General features: G+C 41.0%; 1 protein-coding gene across 1 annotated transcript in view; it reads left to right on the forward strand.

Moving 5' to 3' along the window:
- Window positions 1-220: 220 nt before the first annotated feature.
- SLIT3 (slit guidance ligand 3) overlaps window positions 221-17,417 on the forward strand; it is an 835,110-nt gene continuing 817,913 nt past the window's right edge. The window contains exon 1 of the mRNA XM_044659841.1: window positions 221-420. Within this exon, the coding sequence (XP_044515776.1) occupies window positions 221-420 (200 nt within the window). The remainder of the gene's footprint in view (window positions 421-17,417) is intronic.

The raw sequence follows: 17,417 nt of genomic DNA on the forward strand, positions 1-17,417 counted from the left end.
ACTCCCTCCCTTTCCCCCTCCCCCGCCCGAGGCCGCCCCCGGCTGCGCTGCGCTGCGCCCAGCTGCCGGCTTTCAGCTTCACCGCAGCCTTCTTCGCTGCAGCCAACGCTCCAGCGGCTGCGCTCGGCTGCATTCCGGCCGGCGGGACAGTCTCCGCCGGGCCCCGAGTGCTGCGCTGCGCTGCGGGCACAAGCGCGGCCAGCCTGGGCCCCCGGACAGCATGGCCCCCAGTCCGACAGGAGCCGGCTCCGCGCGTCTCTGGCGGGAGCTGATGCTGGTGCTCGTACTGGTAAGCGCCCTGAGCTGGCCCCCAGTCTCAGCCTGCCCCACCAAGTGTACCTGTTCGGCTGCTAGCGTGGACTGCCACGGGCTGGGCCTCCGGGCGGTGCCCAGAGGGATCCCTCGCAACGCTGAACGCCTGTAAGTAGCCTCTCGCCGCTACCCCCAGTTCTCTCCTTTTTCGTGATCAGACCCGGGCCACCCACCTGGGCTGTCGTGCAGCGACCAACCCCAGCGCACCCGCTGGGAGGAGGTCTGGACGGAGGTCTCCTTTCTTTTTCCTTGGGAGAGCTGAGGCAACCTTCCCATCCAGTTTTCCTTTCTCTCAACGCTCCTCAGGCTGTTCAGGTCTGCAACCAGGTGGGCAGGAGTTCCCTTCCTGGTGGGAGACAGTAAGCTGTGCTCTGCCATTCTGAGTGTTGGCGGTAGGGACTAGAACCGGGAGGGGTTGTTCTAACAGACTGAGAACGCAGCGCACCCGGAATGGAACGGAGCTTGGGTGGGGGCAAGAGTTCTGTGCGGTTCAGAGAGACAGGCACCCCGCTGGCTGGGTGTCACTGTCAGGAACGGGTACCAAAGACGTTGAGTTTAGTTAGATACTAGCCATCAGAAGGCTGCCATGCCAAGTAAAGTTAAACGTGTATGTATATGAAGGAGAGCCTGCCCAACTTCAGAGGAACACAATGATTGTAGAAGGGATTCTTTAGAAACCTCTCTCTAGAGCGCAGACCCTTTGAGATGCCAAGTTGCAGACCAGGTTTTTTGTTTTGTTTTGTTTTAATGGCTCGGTTACAAATGCATCCAAAAAAAAAAAAGTGGGGACTAGAATGGAAATGCTGACGGGCCCCTTAAATCAGAGCGAGCAGTATAATCTTACAAACCGCACTCAGCTTCCTATCTTCTGTGTTTGGCAGTGGGGAGCCACTTTGAGAGTTTGATGGATTGACCCTCGTTTTAACCCCAATTGTGCAACCAAATATTTACTTTTCAGATGTCAACGTTTTGGAAAGGTTTATCATTTTTATCATTGAACAAAATTCAAAACTTGGACCTCTCTGGGACCTCCGAGACAGCCTTGCTGTGGTCCATAGTGATTGTGGAAGGAGGCAGTGGAGATGGTGCAAAGAAGGGGAAATAGCCCAGGGAACTGAACCCAGAAGTGGGTGAGGGCATCACTCATGAATGATAGGGGCTTCCTTGCTCTTGTGTCTATTCTACTCTCTTGAGTCCTGCCCCATGTATATGAAAGGATAGTTTGTGGGGTCCCAAATGTGTCTGATCTGTAAAGCTCAAGTTGGGTTAGGATGAAGCTAAAATGATCATAATAGTAATCTAACAGCTCCCTTTTAGGTTGAGTTTCAGAGCTTTACAATTTACAAAGTGTTTTTCTCACAACTACACTGTGAAGTTGAATTGTGCAAAAATTATCACCATTTTACTGGTAATAAATTGGTTTAGGGAAGTGACTTTTCTAAGGTCATATAGCTGATACAGTGGTGCAATAAGAACAGTGACTAGAACAGTCAGATGCTCTTTAAATCTTCCTTAGGTCTTCTTTTGTTCCTACTAGCTTATTTTGGTTCTAAAGTCTCCCTGCCTTTGGCACTACTCAAAATGGCCTTTGATTTACTCTAATTTTTGGAGCATTTTTTTCCTAGGCCTCAACATTCTTGTTTAAACATGAAGCCTGGAAGGATACATTATAGAATAATATTCAGTTCATGTCCAGAAACATGCATTAAGTGACTGCTGTATACAGAGTATGTTTATTAAAATGAAAAGGATCCTTTTTCAAATGAAGGTGCTAAAAGCTAGAAGAGGCAAAAGTGTCTTACCCAAGAGATTAAATGATTTGCTCAAGGTTGCATATTCATGAGTGCCTGAGTTAGAAACCAAACCCAGGGTTCAGATCATCCTTCCAGCCTCATAGGATTGTTGTGAGAATCAGTCACTAAATATTTATTGAACAACTACTCTGTTCCAGGCACAATGCTAAGAGCTGGGCATAAAAGAAAAGGCAAAAGAGAGTACTTGTCCTCAGAGTCTACAAACTGCTGGGGAAAAACATTTTAATGGGGATCAAATGAAATAACTTAAAGTGAATACTAATATACTATATGAATGTCAGTTTTTATAATAATAATGGCTTGTATTAAGAGTACTTATTATTATTTCCCTATTTTACAGTTGAGGAAACTGAGGCAGACAGAGGATTGTACAGCTAGTCCTGACTCTAGGATTGGTATTCTATTCACTGTACTACCTTTTTGGCTTCCATTATTGTTGTTGTTATTATTATTATGCTTCTAAGTCTTGTTATTCTCTAGCTTGATTCATATAACTAGTTTATGGCAGACCTTGGACTAGAGAACCTAGGCTTTTTTCTCTACCAGTCTATTGCTTTTTCTACTAAATAGAAATGCCTTGCTGATAAATATTTGTTTTATTGATGTGGCTGAGTGGTTTATTTATAAATTCTATTTCTTCTCCCCTTTTTCTCAGCCACTTTTATGATCTTGTGTTAATGTAACAAGTGTTAGCACAGGCAAAGATCTGCAAACATACTCTCTGGACAGAGGTTTAGATGACAAGGAGACAGCAACTCCATGGTTCTAATTCTGTTTTTCTGACCATGTCAGAAAATATCCACTTACTATGGATAAACTAATAAAGTCTGCAATTCTGAGGTGTCATCGTCCAATAGCTATTTTGTGTTAGTGAACTGAAAATTCGACAAGAGTTGGCCCTTTTCCTGCTGCATTTCCCTAACAGTTCAAAGATATGAGAACCATGTTGAAGCAAGGTTCTCTCTTCTCCCCATCATATGACCCAAATACAACTCTCTACCACATCTGCTTTGGAGCTGGCTGGGTGTCAGCTAATTTCTGATTGGACTGAGTGGTGGCTCTACAACATGATTTCTACAATAATGACTCCTAACTGGGGGAAGAGGGAGGGTTAGAAGAGGAGAGAATATTTTAGTGAAAAGAATACTGAACTTGGAGGCCAAATAATTCATGGTTAGAGCAGTGGGAAAAGTTCGAGTCTTTTCCATCTCCCTGTTTGGGTTTACAAGCCTTTGCTAATCTTATATTTTTGATACTTATGCTGAATCTTCCTCTTTCCAAAAATCTAGCTTTGCCTAGGAAATCAAATCTGTATTCTTGGATCTTGTTGCCCAGGAATCCTTCTCTTCCTGCTGCTGCCCCTCCTCATACACACACGCATCCAGAAGGCTAAGGGTTAAGGAACTCTTGGAACTCCTCCAGAAGATGAGATTCAGGAACTTTCAATACGTATACCACATGGTTCCCCTCTCCATGCTGCCTTCTCTTGGACTAAGATGGTCATGCCTCTGCCTTTCCAAGTTTGGGACCAAATTTTGGAATCCTGGCACTCCACTAGGGTTCCATAGGTGAAAGCATAATCTATTCTCATGTATTCTTTCCCAAAGCAGTCATTATTGGCTCTGGGTAGGAAGGTTCCCTCTCCTATCCTAGGATTCTGGTCCTTTTTTTTTACTCTGCTCTAATCTGTCTTCTGAAAAAGAGAAGAATGGAGTCTATGATTGAAGACTTTTAGAGATGAGCGCAAAGAAACGGTTGCTCCTATAACAGTTCAATCAATGAACCCACATTTGTCAAACACGTACTGAATGCCAGACACTGTATAAGGTGATGAAAATACAAAGACAAAAATGATAAAATTCAATCCTACGATGGTTTGAGGCAGCTAGGTGCCTCAATGAATAAAACACTGGGCCTGGAGTCAGGAGGACTTGAGTTCAAATCAAATCTCAGACAACTGTGTGAGTCTAGGTAAGTCACTGAACTGTGAAATAGGCTCACAGGCTGCATTTCCAGAACTGATTGTGAGGGTCAAGTGAGGTAATATTTGAAAGCAATTAGCACAATACCTGACACATAAGGGCCATATATGCTTATGCCCTTCTTCTTTCCTTTCCCTGCTCCCAATCCTCCCCTTCCCCAAGTCTGAGGCAGCCAGTTTATCCTCAGGTACTGAGAGGTATCCTTTTCATGACATGAAGGGGGATTTCCATGCCCTCTCTGGAAAGATACAATGAAAAGGTCAGGTAAAGACGATCTGTGCCCTATAAGCTTAGTAGACTGAGCAGGGAAGTTCCCTGATTAACTCCCCCCCCTACACTTATATGATGATATAGATAACTGTTAACCTTTCTCCATTTCTTCTTCAGTAAGATGGGGATAATAAATATATCAAAGACCTTCCCCCATTATTTTGTATCCTAAAAGAAATGATGGATGTTAGATGCTTAGAATATCTCAGTCTATGGGCATTGTATGAGCTATCAATCTTGGTGGTTGGGCATTAGGCATGTTGTTTCTGGCATTATTGCCACCCTGGCCAAGGTTGATTGGTAGCAGCTGGCTCAGTCATGACCATGATTGAATTCAGAGGTAACCAAGCCATCACTATTTCCTCATGCCACTGGATTTCCCATTTGTTCCCTTCTTCTGCTCTCTCAGTACAATTCTGCAAGCACATATTAAGCACCTATTACATACAAAGCCCTCTACTGGATAGACATGTGGAAAGAAAAACTAAAATCTGGCCCTACCGTGAAGCAACTTATACTCTATGGGAGAATACAACAACAACAACAACAACAACAACAACAACAACAACACACACACACACACACACACACACACACACACACAATTTCAAAAAAATTGAGGAAGAAGAGAAGAGTGAAAACAGACCCATTATGGACAAAAAGCTTCTTACCTGATTTGAGATTCAAAGAAAAATCATTCATGAAGTTTCCATTCCACAAGCTCTCTCAGAATCCTGGGTATTTCCAGGTTAAGCTTGGCCATACTAAGGATTTCTTCAGGGAAAAATTTCTGTTTGTTTGTTTTCAATTGTATATAAGAAAGAAAGCTAACGACTTAACTGGAAGAATATAAGGTATTGGCATGAGAGTGGAAACTGTACATTTCTTTCTAAGAGGCTTTTACACTTCCTATGGTTCTTTCATGGGCAATAGCTGTGTTAGCTTTGAAATCAGATGCCTTGCATCCATTTTTTCCTGTACTTGAAAGGATAAAAAATACCTTTTCATAAGGAAGAAGAAATTGTTCAATTTGCTTTCCTCCCTGAGGTCTTACCCCACTCAGGAATCAACTGTCTCCTCCTCAAAAGGCACTTTTTAAAAATATTTTTTTCATTGTTATCTGAACTTGACAAACACCACTGATCATGTTTCACATACAAAGAAGAACAGAAAAATAGATTTGTATATGGAATTGCAAATCCCCGTCATGTACAGCCAGTCAGTGTGTTAGGCCCAAAGATGCCTGAATTACCTATTTCCCTTTCAACTTTCTTTTGCTCCATTCTGATTTTTTAAAATGATTTTAATGACAATTAGGAAATCAAGTGAGGCAGTGATAGAACACTGGACCTGGAGTCAAGAAGACCTGAACTCAAATCAGATTCAGAAATTTAGTTGCTAAATGATCTGGGGGAAATTACTTAACTTCTTAGCCTTAATTTTCTTACCTGTAAAATGGAGATAATAATAGCACATAACTTGCTGGGATGTTGTGAGAATAAAATGAGATATTTGTAAAATAGCTGGTTTAAATTCTGGCTATTATTTTTTTGCATCACTATCACTTCCCTCTTAATCATTCCTGGAAAACTTAAAGCCCTTTAAGCAACAAACAGTTAAGCCAAAAAAAAAAATCATACAGTGACAGTGTCAAAGAATGTACATCTCATTTTGTACTGAAAGTCTCTTGTCTCCCTATCAAGTAGCTCATTTCATTATTGCCACTTTGGAGTTGTGGTTAGCCATTAATTAAATGGTCAGGTGTTGCAATGGATAGAGTACTAGGCTTGGAGTCAGGAAGACTTTTCTTTCCGAGTTTGAATCTGACCTCAGACACTTTCTATCTGTGTGACTCTCAGTAAGTTACACCCACTCCGTTTGCCTCAGTTTCTCATCTATAAAATGAGCTGGAAAAGGAAATGGCCAACCACCCCAGTATCTCTGCCAAGAAAACTCCAGATGGAATCACAGAGTGACCAGACTGAAACAATTGAAAACACCTAAACGACAACAAAAACTGAATTAGAGTGCTCAATGTTTTCCAAAAAATTTTTTAAATTGTAGTTGTATTAATTAACCTCCTGGTTCTACTCCCTTCACTCTGCATCAGTTTATACAAGTCTTCCCAGGTTTCCCTGTAATAATTCCTTTCATAATGTATCAGGATATAATAAAATTCCATTATATTCATATGTCACAATTTATTCTGCCATTTCCCAAGTGACGCCTACCCTGTCAAATTTCAGTTTTTGCTGTAATAAAAACTTCTGCTTTGAGCATTTTTGTATGTTTAAATCTAAAAGGCACTTTTATTCACAATATAATTTTGATGAAAATAGGAATAAGGATTACTCAGAAAATCATTCAGATTCCTCTTTATACGACTTCAAGGAACCCTGTGAAATTGCCAATAATTAAATGAGTATCCAAGCTGGGATTTGTGTTCCAGCTTCCCCATCATTATGTCAGCACTTCATAGGAGAAAAGAATCCCTAACTGTCTCTTATAAACTACTTACTTTTTTTCCCCCAACTAAGGAGGTGACACCCACAAGAAAGCTAAATAAATATAGCAGAGATTTTGGTGTAATTTATTATCTGTGCTGCAAAGATAGGGAGGAAGTGAATAGTGGCTGAAATGAAAACATTTACCATGTAGTCCAGAGTAAACAGATGTTGCATTTACCCTTTAAAGTACAAAAGGAGTCCACAGATGTGATTCTTCTCTAACCACAACCTCAGCCTGGAAAAAAAAAGGCAAGACAGATGAAAATGAACCCTCGAAGGCTCTCTCCCCCCATTCCTGCCAAGAGACAGGCGGGGTCCATTTTTCACCAGCAAAAAGGTGGTGGCCCCAACAACAAAGGACAGAAGTGAGGGCAGGATTGGACATCTTTGGGTTTTAGCTTGGCCCTAGCACATGCTGGAGACTGCTGTATTTAAATAAACATTTCCTGTTTGTAAGGGAAAACGGCAAAAGACTGAAACGTGAGAATGTGGTAACTTAATTTTCTCCATCACTCCAGATGACGGCAAGCTTCCCTGGTGGTTGTGTCCAATAAAAACCAACACTGTGTCATAGACTTTCCCTCACTTGACCACAATGGTTCCAAGGTCAACCAGGCTGCTCCCCAAGCATCTGGACAGTAGGACCTAGAATCCTGGCATTTGTAGCCACTGGGGACTAAAGTATTGGAACTGCTCAGTAGGCAAGGAAAAAACAAGCGAACTTTGGGTTTCCCTGAAGTTGGCTTTATGGGTAGTGCTTGAGGAAGTGACATTATGGTGGAGGGGAGAGAATTGGATTTTATTCTGTGTTCTGCTCCCTAACTCTGTGACTTTCAACCTTAATCTTGCTTCTTTGGACCTCAGTTTCTTCATCTGTAATATTAGCAGACTGGACTAGATACTCTTAGGCTGCCTTTCCAGAGGATAACATTCCATGGTCTTTGCTCTCTCTCCTCACTCTTCTCCCTATCCTAGTCTAGACAGGCTTCCCTGGCTGGACTTCGGTTGTGTGGGTCCCCACGACTGTTCCCAATAAACTTGGCCTGATTGGCTCCTTCTCTATTAAATGAAGATTACTGTTAAAATGGTTTATATCTTTTCCAGGGGTGTGCTGCTTTGTGGTTCATTTAAATAAATTCTTGATTTCATTCATTTATTTATTTATTTCAGTGTGGATTTTCATGGGGGAATTTTTGGCCCTGGTTTAAAAAAAAATACATTCATTCCTTCTATCTTTCCTTAAATACCTCCTTTTGCTGACTTCCCGTGTCTGCCTCTGTTATTGCTTTTTACTTGAAACAGCTGTATTTACTAGTGTACTCCACCCTCATTATGTAAGATGACTTTAACCCTTTCAGATTTGGGAAGGCATGCATTGTCTCCTGGGGGTTATTCCCCCTTCTTCAGGAAGCTTTTCTAGGACACCATAGACCCTAAGTGAGACAGGAAGAGAGGGCTAGCCTGCTGCAGCACACTCTGGTCTATTTCTTAAGGCAATCCATTACCCATAATACTCTACCCTTAAATTTAAATGGGACTATCCCAGTTGGGAAGAGTGTGTGGAAAGAGGACAGTCATGTAATGAGAGGAATAGTAGTATAGTAGAAAGAACTCCCTGAATCTTTAGCTGAAAGACCTGATTTGAATTCTAGCTGTGCTTTTCAACTCTTAGAGTCTGGTTTTATCAGTCAGTCAATCAATAAACATTTATTAAGAATTTACTAGTTGCCAAGTCTTTTTATTTTTCAGCTCTGCTCCATATTCCCATTACCTTTTACCTGGTGAGAATTTCACTCATTCACGTACATATATTAAGTGGCAACTATGTGCTAGATACAGTACTGAGTGTGTGGGAAAGAGGGAAAAGACAGTCCCTGCCCTCAGGGGGCTCACAATCTAATGGAGAGATGGACAGTTAGAAAATAAATATGAGAGGGGAGCATTTACAAAGGAATATTGACTTGAAAGAGTAGCTAGTTAACTCAATGGATAGAACCATGGGCCTGGAAATCAGAAAGACCCAAGTTCAAATCTGGTGATTCTGGACAAGTTTTTGAACCCTCTTTTACCTTATATGTAAAAGGAGCTGGAGAAGGAAATGGCAAACTCCAGTTTCTTTGCCAAGAAACCCCTAAAAGGGGTCATGAAGAGTCAGACATGACTAGAACAACCATCATTTTACTCCAAAAGGTAGAATCAGAAACATAAGAATGTAGTCCTTCAGACACTGGTAAGGATTCATCCCTGCCCTTACCACCTCAATCCCTGGGGTGCAGAAGGGACTTTGGTTCGTAGTTTAGCTCAGTTTCTGTAAGCAGAGTCCCAGTTTCAAGCCCAAACCCCTCTTGGGCTCTTTAACCCCAGGCACCCTAGCTCAGGTCTCATGCCAGACTGGCTTGCTATACCATCCTGCCTGCAATCCTGGCTCCAAAGTGGCCGAAGGATCATCTTTGGCACCTAAAATGAAGAAGGAAAAGCAACACAGAAAAGAAACAAATCCCACCTGGCCCATTTCTCAGAGCTGGGAAAAAAGAGAAGTGAGTAGGACACTGTTTTTAATTCTGTTCATGGTGTCCAGTGCTGGGTTCAGTAGATAGCTATTGCCTGGGAAGAGCCCAGGCTGAAAATGGCAGAAAGAGATCCCATAGCTCCAAGATGAAGAAGCCAACTAAGGCTACTTCTAAACCATGTAGGGGACATATTAAAACTGAATTGAATTGAATTAAGGGGGGGGGGTGAAGGGGAAAGTAAAAACATGAATCATGTAACCATGGAAAATTTTTCTAAAAAATAAGAGAAATAAACAAAAAAAATTAAAAATAAAACTGAATTGAATTGTATGACTCTTATCTCTCTTGGCCTCAGTTTCCTTCTCTGAAAAACGAGGGGATTTCCCTGAGTAACTATTCATAGCTTTGCAGTTCCAAATCCTATAAACTAAGTTTTAGCATTTTCTAGAAGACAGGGAGTTCTTTAATTCATATTTGTTGCTGAAGCTGCTGTTGCCCAACCTCCTAAATGCTTACATATTTCTTCTCTACCTGCCCCTGCCAGAGTGTAAGTATTGCTATCCTGAGCACATAGCTCCCTGGGAATACAGTAATTTGGGAGAGGTCTAAGGGATCTGGGCATGGAGAGTGTTGAGGGTGATTGTCTTTTGGGTTTGGGCTCTGCCGCTCCTGTGGTCCCTTCATTCATCTATTTCCAGCTTTCCTAATAGGGTTTAGTATCCCATAGAGAGTATTGTAGACCCTGACTCCACAGCATATCCAAATTGAGAAGCAATTTGGAAGGTTAGTCCTCTGCTTACTGCAGAGTTTTTATGTGGTCTGAGGTTTGCATTGCATAAATATATTATCATGTTCTCTTTGGCCGGGGTGGATAAAGCTGCTGAGGTCTCACTGGCCTGCCTACGACATCATAAGCTTTCCTTACTTGGGTTCTGTTGCTTCAACCCTCATTTTTGAGTCACGGCTCAGATTCTTTAGTTTTAGACTCACAGCGAGTTTCTGCTAGAATATAATTTCTCTATTGAATTTTCTAAGAATCCTTAGCTTCATGTCAACCCTTTCCACCGTGGCTTGAGTCTCATTCCTTCCTGGTTAGGATGCTACATTCCATGTTATTAGGCTATTTTTTTCCTTTACTTTTCCCCTGGAAAATTGTTCTGCCTCTGGAATCCACTCCTGCTTGTATCAGAACTGAGGTTGTCTCTGCTTCTTCAGGCCAATGTTTTTTGTTGTTGTTTTTTTTCCCAGCATCTCAGGTATCTTCTATAAGACAAGCAGCATATGGAACATTTTGCTTAGATAACATTGACATGAGAAACAAAATTGCATAGGAGCCTCTGCGAATTGTTTTCTCCAGTTCTACATTAAACCTCTGTACTCTCATTACCCATGTGCTTTTGTGTGTATGTATGTGTTAAGTTGTAGGAATACAGCTCTCTTTCTACTTACAACTCTCTCAAAATCAAAATAAAACAGAATTGTTGAGCTGAAATCTTTATTTTTAAAAGTGTGTGTATGTGTGTGGAGGGGCAGCGTTCTCTGTACTTGACCTAAGGAATTATGCTTGGAGGTTAGAACCTTTTAAACCTTTGACTCTAGAGATGTTAAATTTTCCATTGATTGGAGGCAGGATTTTTGAGTGGGAGTATAGAAAGATTTAGCTAGCTTTAGTCTCAGCTCTTCTACTAAATGTCATCTCCCAATTCCCACCTTTTGGTTCAGTTTCTTACCTATTCTTTTGTTCTAAAGTCTTAATGTCCTTATCTGTTTGGCTTTGACCCATTTGCCTTGCTCTGGTCTCCAGTCCTTCCATTCTGTGACCTTGGGAAAACTCCTTTTGAAGCCTCAATTCCCTTATCTTTAAAATGAGGGCTTTGTACTATTCTCTAAGGCAGTGATTCCCAAAGTGGGTGCTACTGCTCCCTGGTGGGTGTTGCAGCAATCCAGGGAAGCAGTGATGGCCACAGATGCATTTATTTTTCCTATTAATTGCTATTAAAATTAAAAAAAACAATCTCCAGGGGGCTAAGTAATATTTTTTTCTGGAAAGGGGGCAGTAGGCCAAAAAAGTTTGGGAACCGCTGCTCTAAGGCCTGCTTTTGGTCCTAATAATTGAGTAAAACGAAAGCTGCTTGAAGGCAGACATTGTTTTAAAATTTTCTTTGTGACTCCGTTCCTGTGTCTAATGCTTTGAAAAATAATCTTCTGGATATGATGAAACTATCAACTAATGTGCCACAGGTTTTCCCCTTACTCCATAACATCCCATCTCCCAATTCCAGGCATTTTCCTCTGCCATCCCTCATGCTTAGAAGTTTCTTCCTCCTCATCTCTACCTTCCAGCCTTTTTAGCTTCTTTCAAGCCTTGCCTAAAAATCCTACCCTTTCCTGGTTCTCTTTAATGATAGTGCCTTCTCTTTCGCATTATTTCCAATTTGTCTCATCATCATAATGACAGCAATAGCTAACATTTATATAGTGTTTACTGTGTGCTAGGCACTTTATAATTTTATTCTCATTTGATCCTCACAACAACCCTGGAAGGTAGGTGCTTTTATCATCCCCATTTTACAGATGAGGAAACTGAAGCCCACAGAAGTTAAAAGATTTATCCAGGGTCACATAGTTAGGAAAAGTCTGAGATTGAATTTAAACTCAGGTCTGGCTGCCCCTTGTTTGCATGTTGTATCCCTCGTTAGATTGTGAGCTCCTTGAGGGCTGGGACTGTTTTTGGCTTTCTTGGTATCCTTTTCATTTTGTATCGTGCCTGACTGGTTGACTTACTTTAATTGAATATTCTGTGGTTCCCAAAGGGGCTATTTGGTTTTGCTACCATATTTTCTCCTTCTCTTTGCTGTCTCACTTTCCTTTCTTACCAGATGCTTTTCTGTGGGCTTTTGGGCTTTCCAAATTTGACAGACATGAATTCTACACCCTGGGTTTGGTTTGTGCTTTAACATTAAGATTCTTGCCTGGAGCAGAACTTCGCTTAGGGTACCATGGCTTCAGACAAGACTGACTTTCTGGGCCTTCCTTCTTTTACTCTTTACCCTCATTTTATCCTTTGGCTTCCACAGATCTCCTAGTTAAGTGGCAGCCTTTCTAGACTTTTGCTCACTTATTTTGACTTCTCCATCAGCATTTGTAACCTCTGGTTCCTATCTGCTTGCCTATTGTCTGATCGACTGTTTAATTTTGGCCTCTAAGACATAAGTATGTATGTATGTATACACATGTGTATTCACAATGTATGCATATATAGAAGGGCAACTAGATGGTGCACTGGATAGAGCACTGAACCTGGAGTCAGGAAGATTCACCTATATGAGTTCAAATCCAGCTTCAGACACTTACTCGCCATGTGACCCTGGGCAAATTGTTTAACCCTATGTGCCTCAGTTTCCCCTCCTGTAAAATGAGCTGGAGAAGGAAATGGCAAACAATCTAGTATCTTTACCAAGAAAACCCCAAATAGGGTCACAAGGAGCTCCCAACCAAAATGAGTCAACAACAATATGTATATATAAACACATACACACATATATATACATACGTGTATATCTAGATATATACAGGTCTCTCTGCATGTATATATGCACTATATTATATACACATATTTTATATATAGACATATGTGCATATATATGCACAACACACTCAGGCATGTGTAGGATATAGTATACACACATGTATGTGAATGCATGCATAACATACTATACATGCACATGTGTGTACAATACATGTACAAACATGCACATATGTATGTGTATATGTGATGTCTATCATGCACATATATTTATGCTGTATACATATGTGTATACACACACATGAAATATATACACACATATACAGACACATAAACACACTCTCCCTCTGCTTACCTGCTTGGCTTCCAACCACCTGCCTTAGATTGGTCTCCATATTTTATGTATATCTTGGTTTCTGACTAAATTCCAATTTCCAGACTTTTGGCTCAGCCTTAGTGTTTCTCTTGTCACTGGCCGGCTTTTGTGCCTCCTCTGTCTCTTGCTTTGTTCTCAGCTTTGTCATGACTCTGAGTGTGCCGTCTTCTTCTGTCTTCACCTTCCACTAGCTACAAGACACTGACATTTTTGAAATGAGATCAGAACATTATAGGATCATATTGGGGAGGGACCATTAGAAATCATGATCTTCCTTCACCTCAAGATTTACAATGGATTGTTGTTGCTTGCCCTCAATGTCATTCTCATGTCCAGAGTCATCTGAGTCCGGTGGCAGGACAAAAGTAAAAGACCTGAGAGACCCTGAGTTTCCTTAAACGCAAGATTTATAGTTGATTAAGATTTGGACTTCAGATAGAATTTTCTTAGCCCAGATTGATAGTTCCCCAAGTTCCAGTATTCTTAGAAAGTCCCCCCAAACATGACATTGGCCTGGAAAACTATTACCTGGTTCATGATCATTATTATCAAAACTATTTATTTGTGGAAATTATCAGAAATTATTTTATCTGATTACATGCCAAGAAAATAGATAACTTAGCTGCAATGGATACTTACTTACAAAAGATTAAAAATACCCAGAATGACAGACCAAGAAATAGCTACTTTTATTTCAGGAAAAGAAATTGAGCAAGTCTTAAATTATTTCCCAAAGGAAAAAAAAATCCCCAAGAAGAACAAGATGGTTTAACAAGTGAATTTTATCAAAACTATTTAAAAAGCATTTGCTAGTATACACATGATACCTTCGGTTTACCTGTAACACTACTTGGCTCTATTTAAGGCAAATCAGAAAGCTAGACTTCTTCCTTGAGGATGTCACTGCCTAAAAATGTCTTTCTTGCAAAGTAGGGAACTTTAACGCATGGATACAGGGAGTTGGTTTTTATAGGCAGGCTGATAGGTATGAGAGTTAGTTACAGAAGTTTTAAAGATGTCAATCTCTCCTGCTCTGCCACCATCCAGCTCTGTGATAGATATGGGACACAGTCATGATTCCAAGTCCTTTTATTTGAGTTGGGTTCCTCCTACATCAGTTTGATAGGTTTTGCACTATTGGATTATAGCATTTAAAAATCTTTCACAAATGTTAACATATCCCTTAGAGGCAGCTAGGTGGTGCAGTGGATAGAATACTGCACCTGAAGTCAAGAACACCCGAGTTCAAATCCAGCCTCAGACTCTTACTAGTTTTATGACTTGTGACAAATAATTTAACCTCCACTTAAGCCTCAGTTTCATCATCTATAAAGTAGGAACAATGATAACACCTCTAAGGGTTGCTGTAGAGATCAAATGAGAGAATCTTTATAAAATCTTTATAAATATATTATACATATAAACACAAATACATAAATGTCCATGTCTATACATTATATACACACGTGTATATAATGTATAGATATATACAATTTATATAAAAGATTGAAATATAAATCTTTATAATCATTATACACAGAGGATGCTTAATAAGTGCTTATTTTCTTTCATTCACTCCGGCAAGGTCGACAAAACTGACCTTTGTTATACTCCTGTTGGCCATTTTGATCTGTGCCTCCACTTTAGACCACCCCACAATTCCAGACCCCAGACTTAATATTGTCTATGGAGGGGCCCATTGATATTTCCTTTTGATCTGGGGTTTCACTCTGCATTTTTAAATTTATCATTAGGGGGCAGTTGGTTAGCTCAGTGGATTGAGAGTCAGGCCTAGAGACGGGAAATCCTAGGTTCAAATCTGGCCTCAGCCATTTCCTAGCTGTGTGACCCTGGGCAAGTCACTTAACCCCCATTGCCTACCCTTACCACTCTTCTGCGTTGGAGCCAATACACAGTATTGACTCCAAGAAGGAAGGTAAGGGTTTTTAAAAACAAATAAATAAACAAATACATTTATTATGAAAACTCTGCAGACATTAGGATCAGGTAAGGAATTTTAGGGGTTCAGGAGGAATTCTCTCAGTAGTATCTTTTGAGTTTCCATGCATTCAGAACACCAGACTGCTAAGTGGATAATATAGACTATCCAGTCTTTTAAGGGCAGGGTCCATAATATACAGGAGATTAGTCTTATGTGTCCATAATCTCTATAGTTCCTTATTCAGCATCTCGTGCATTTGGACCCTTTTTGTTGTCAGTCCCTGGTGGAGATGATGGTCTTTGGTTAGTGTGCATGTGGTATGTCGACTTCCATCACAAGGGAAGAGTCCTTGACTTTGTGCCAACATGATATAGCTAATACAAAAACAGCAATCTGTTTTTCCTTTTCCTCCCAAAGTGACTGATGAGACAGGGGCCACCATGCTTGACTAAGAAATGAGATTTATGGTATTGTGGGGAAACTTTGGAACAATGCTAAATCCCTAAGAATAATTGATGAAAAGTGAGTTCCTCTCATTCCATTTTAATAGTACAAATATAGAGATAACTTGCACATCATTTTTTAAAAAAAATAGAAGTGGGGAACTCCTGGGGAAAATATTAATCTGAGAACAATTGTATCAGAGAAAGCTTTCAAGTGTGCCTTAGCGGCTAGTTGGCAAACAGCTCAAGAGTTCTGAATTTTATTAGAGTCCTTAAGTATGCACAGAACACTGACCTTATTTGAGAAGTATTTCATAAACACTGTCACTTTGCTCAGGCAGCAGTTTAGGGTGTCTGCAAGTAAGGAGATATAGCACTGCATTATGTGGGGGCATCTCGACTCCAGGGCTTGCTCTGGGATTTAATTCATACCTTTAACACCAATTCCCTTGTGTCGTGTCTGGTGGAGGAGGTAGGGGCCTCTTGCTTGTTCCCCTTCTGCAGGATCTGGCCAAACAGATGTGGAGGAGCATGGGCATCCTTTTAGAGATGGCTTGGAGAGAGGCAGGAGGAGCTAGGGCAAAGTAAGTCTTGAGGGGGAAAGGTTGAGAACCCTCCCTTGGCTAGCAGTGCCCCTTCTCTGATTGCTCTCCCTGATCTGTGGAGACTCATTAGTAGCGGTTCTGAAACAACATTCACCTGGTTCCTTTGGAAAGTGTGGGTTGTGGATAACAAGAGCCGCCAAGGGTTGAGTGGAACATGTACAACATGTGCACCATAACTCTTCCAGCTAGAAGCTGGCACCTCCCTTTCCATCTCTTGCCAGTTAACAAGTATAGAGGTTACACTCCAGTACCTGGTTCTCTTCCATCCCCCTGCCTCCTCCTCCTTCCCTCCTAACAGACTTACTGTGGCATCCTGTAAAAAGATATTAGATTAAGAGTAGCAAAAACTGGATGTAGATTCTGGCGCAGCAACTTAGTACCTGCATGACATTGGGAAAACCACATAGACTACCCCTTAAGAAGCTTATATTCTATTAAGGGACACATCATGGGCATAAGATGATGAGTATATATAAAATAAATAATGAAAGGGCTTTTGGAAGGGGGTACTGAGAGGGAAGGGTATTTTAAAGTTAACTCTGCTTTAAAACCTATAAAAGGTTCTCTTGTTCATTCTTCTGCCATCTTGAACTATCACAATTGATGAAATGAATGCTTCTTGCTTGTGTTAGCTACCTACATTTCCAGAAAACTTAGCACTGGTCATGGACTCTCAGAGGTGTGAGGGACACTAGAGGTAATTTCATGTAAACATTCTCAATTTATAATGTGAGTGGGGAAGAGACTTGCCCAACAGACTAATAGCAGAATTAGGTTCTTTATATCTGACTTCAATCTTTCCTTATGTGGTTTTTGTACAGTTGGTCTTTGGTGTAAAGGAGAAATCACTCAGCAACTCAGGAACCCAATAAGGATGCAAGGAGGTTATAGATAGATCAAAAGTGAACAGGTGCTTGCCCTGATGGCCCAGATGTGCCTCAAGTATGGTCTTGATGTGTGCTACTGGGGGTGGGGAGAGGGCTGAGGAATACCTCACTCATGTTATATGGAAGATTGGCTGAGTGGATGATGTCAAGAAAGGAGGGAGATTAGGCAAGGGAACATATCAGAAAAATAGATGCATGATTTTAGAGATGCTGAATTTCTTTTCCTTCCTTCCTTCCTTCCTT

The sequence above is a fragment of the Gracilinanus agilis genome, chromosome 2 (genome assembly GCF_016433145.1).
Source record: "Gracilinanus agilis isolate LMUSP501 chromosome 2, AgileGrace, whole genome shotgun sequence".
Lineage (NCBI taxonomy): Eukaryota > Metazoa > Chordata > Mammalia > Didelphimorphia > Didelphidae > Gracilinanus > Gracilinanus agilis.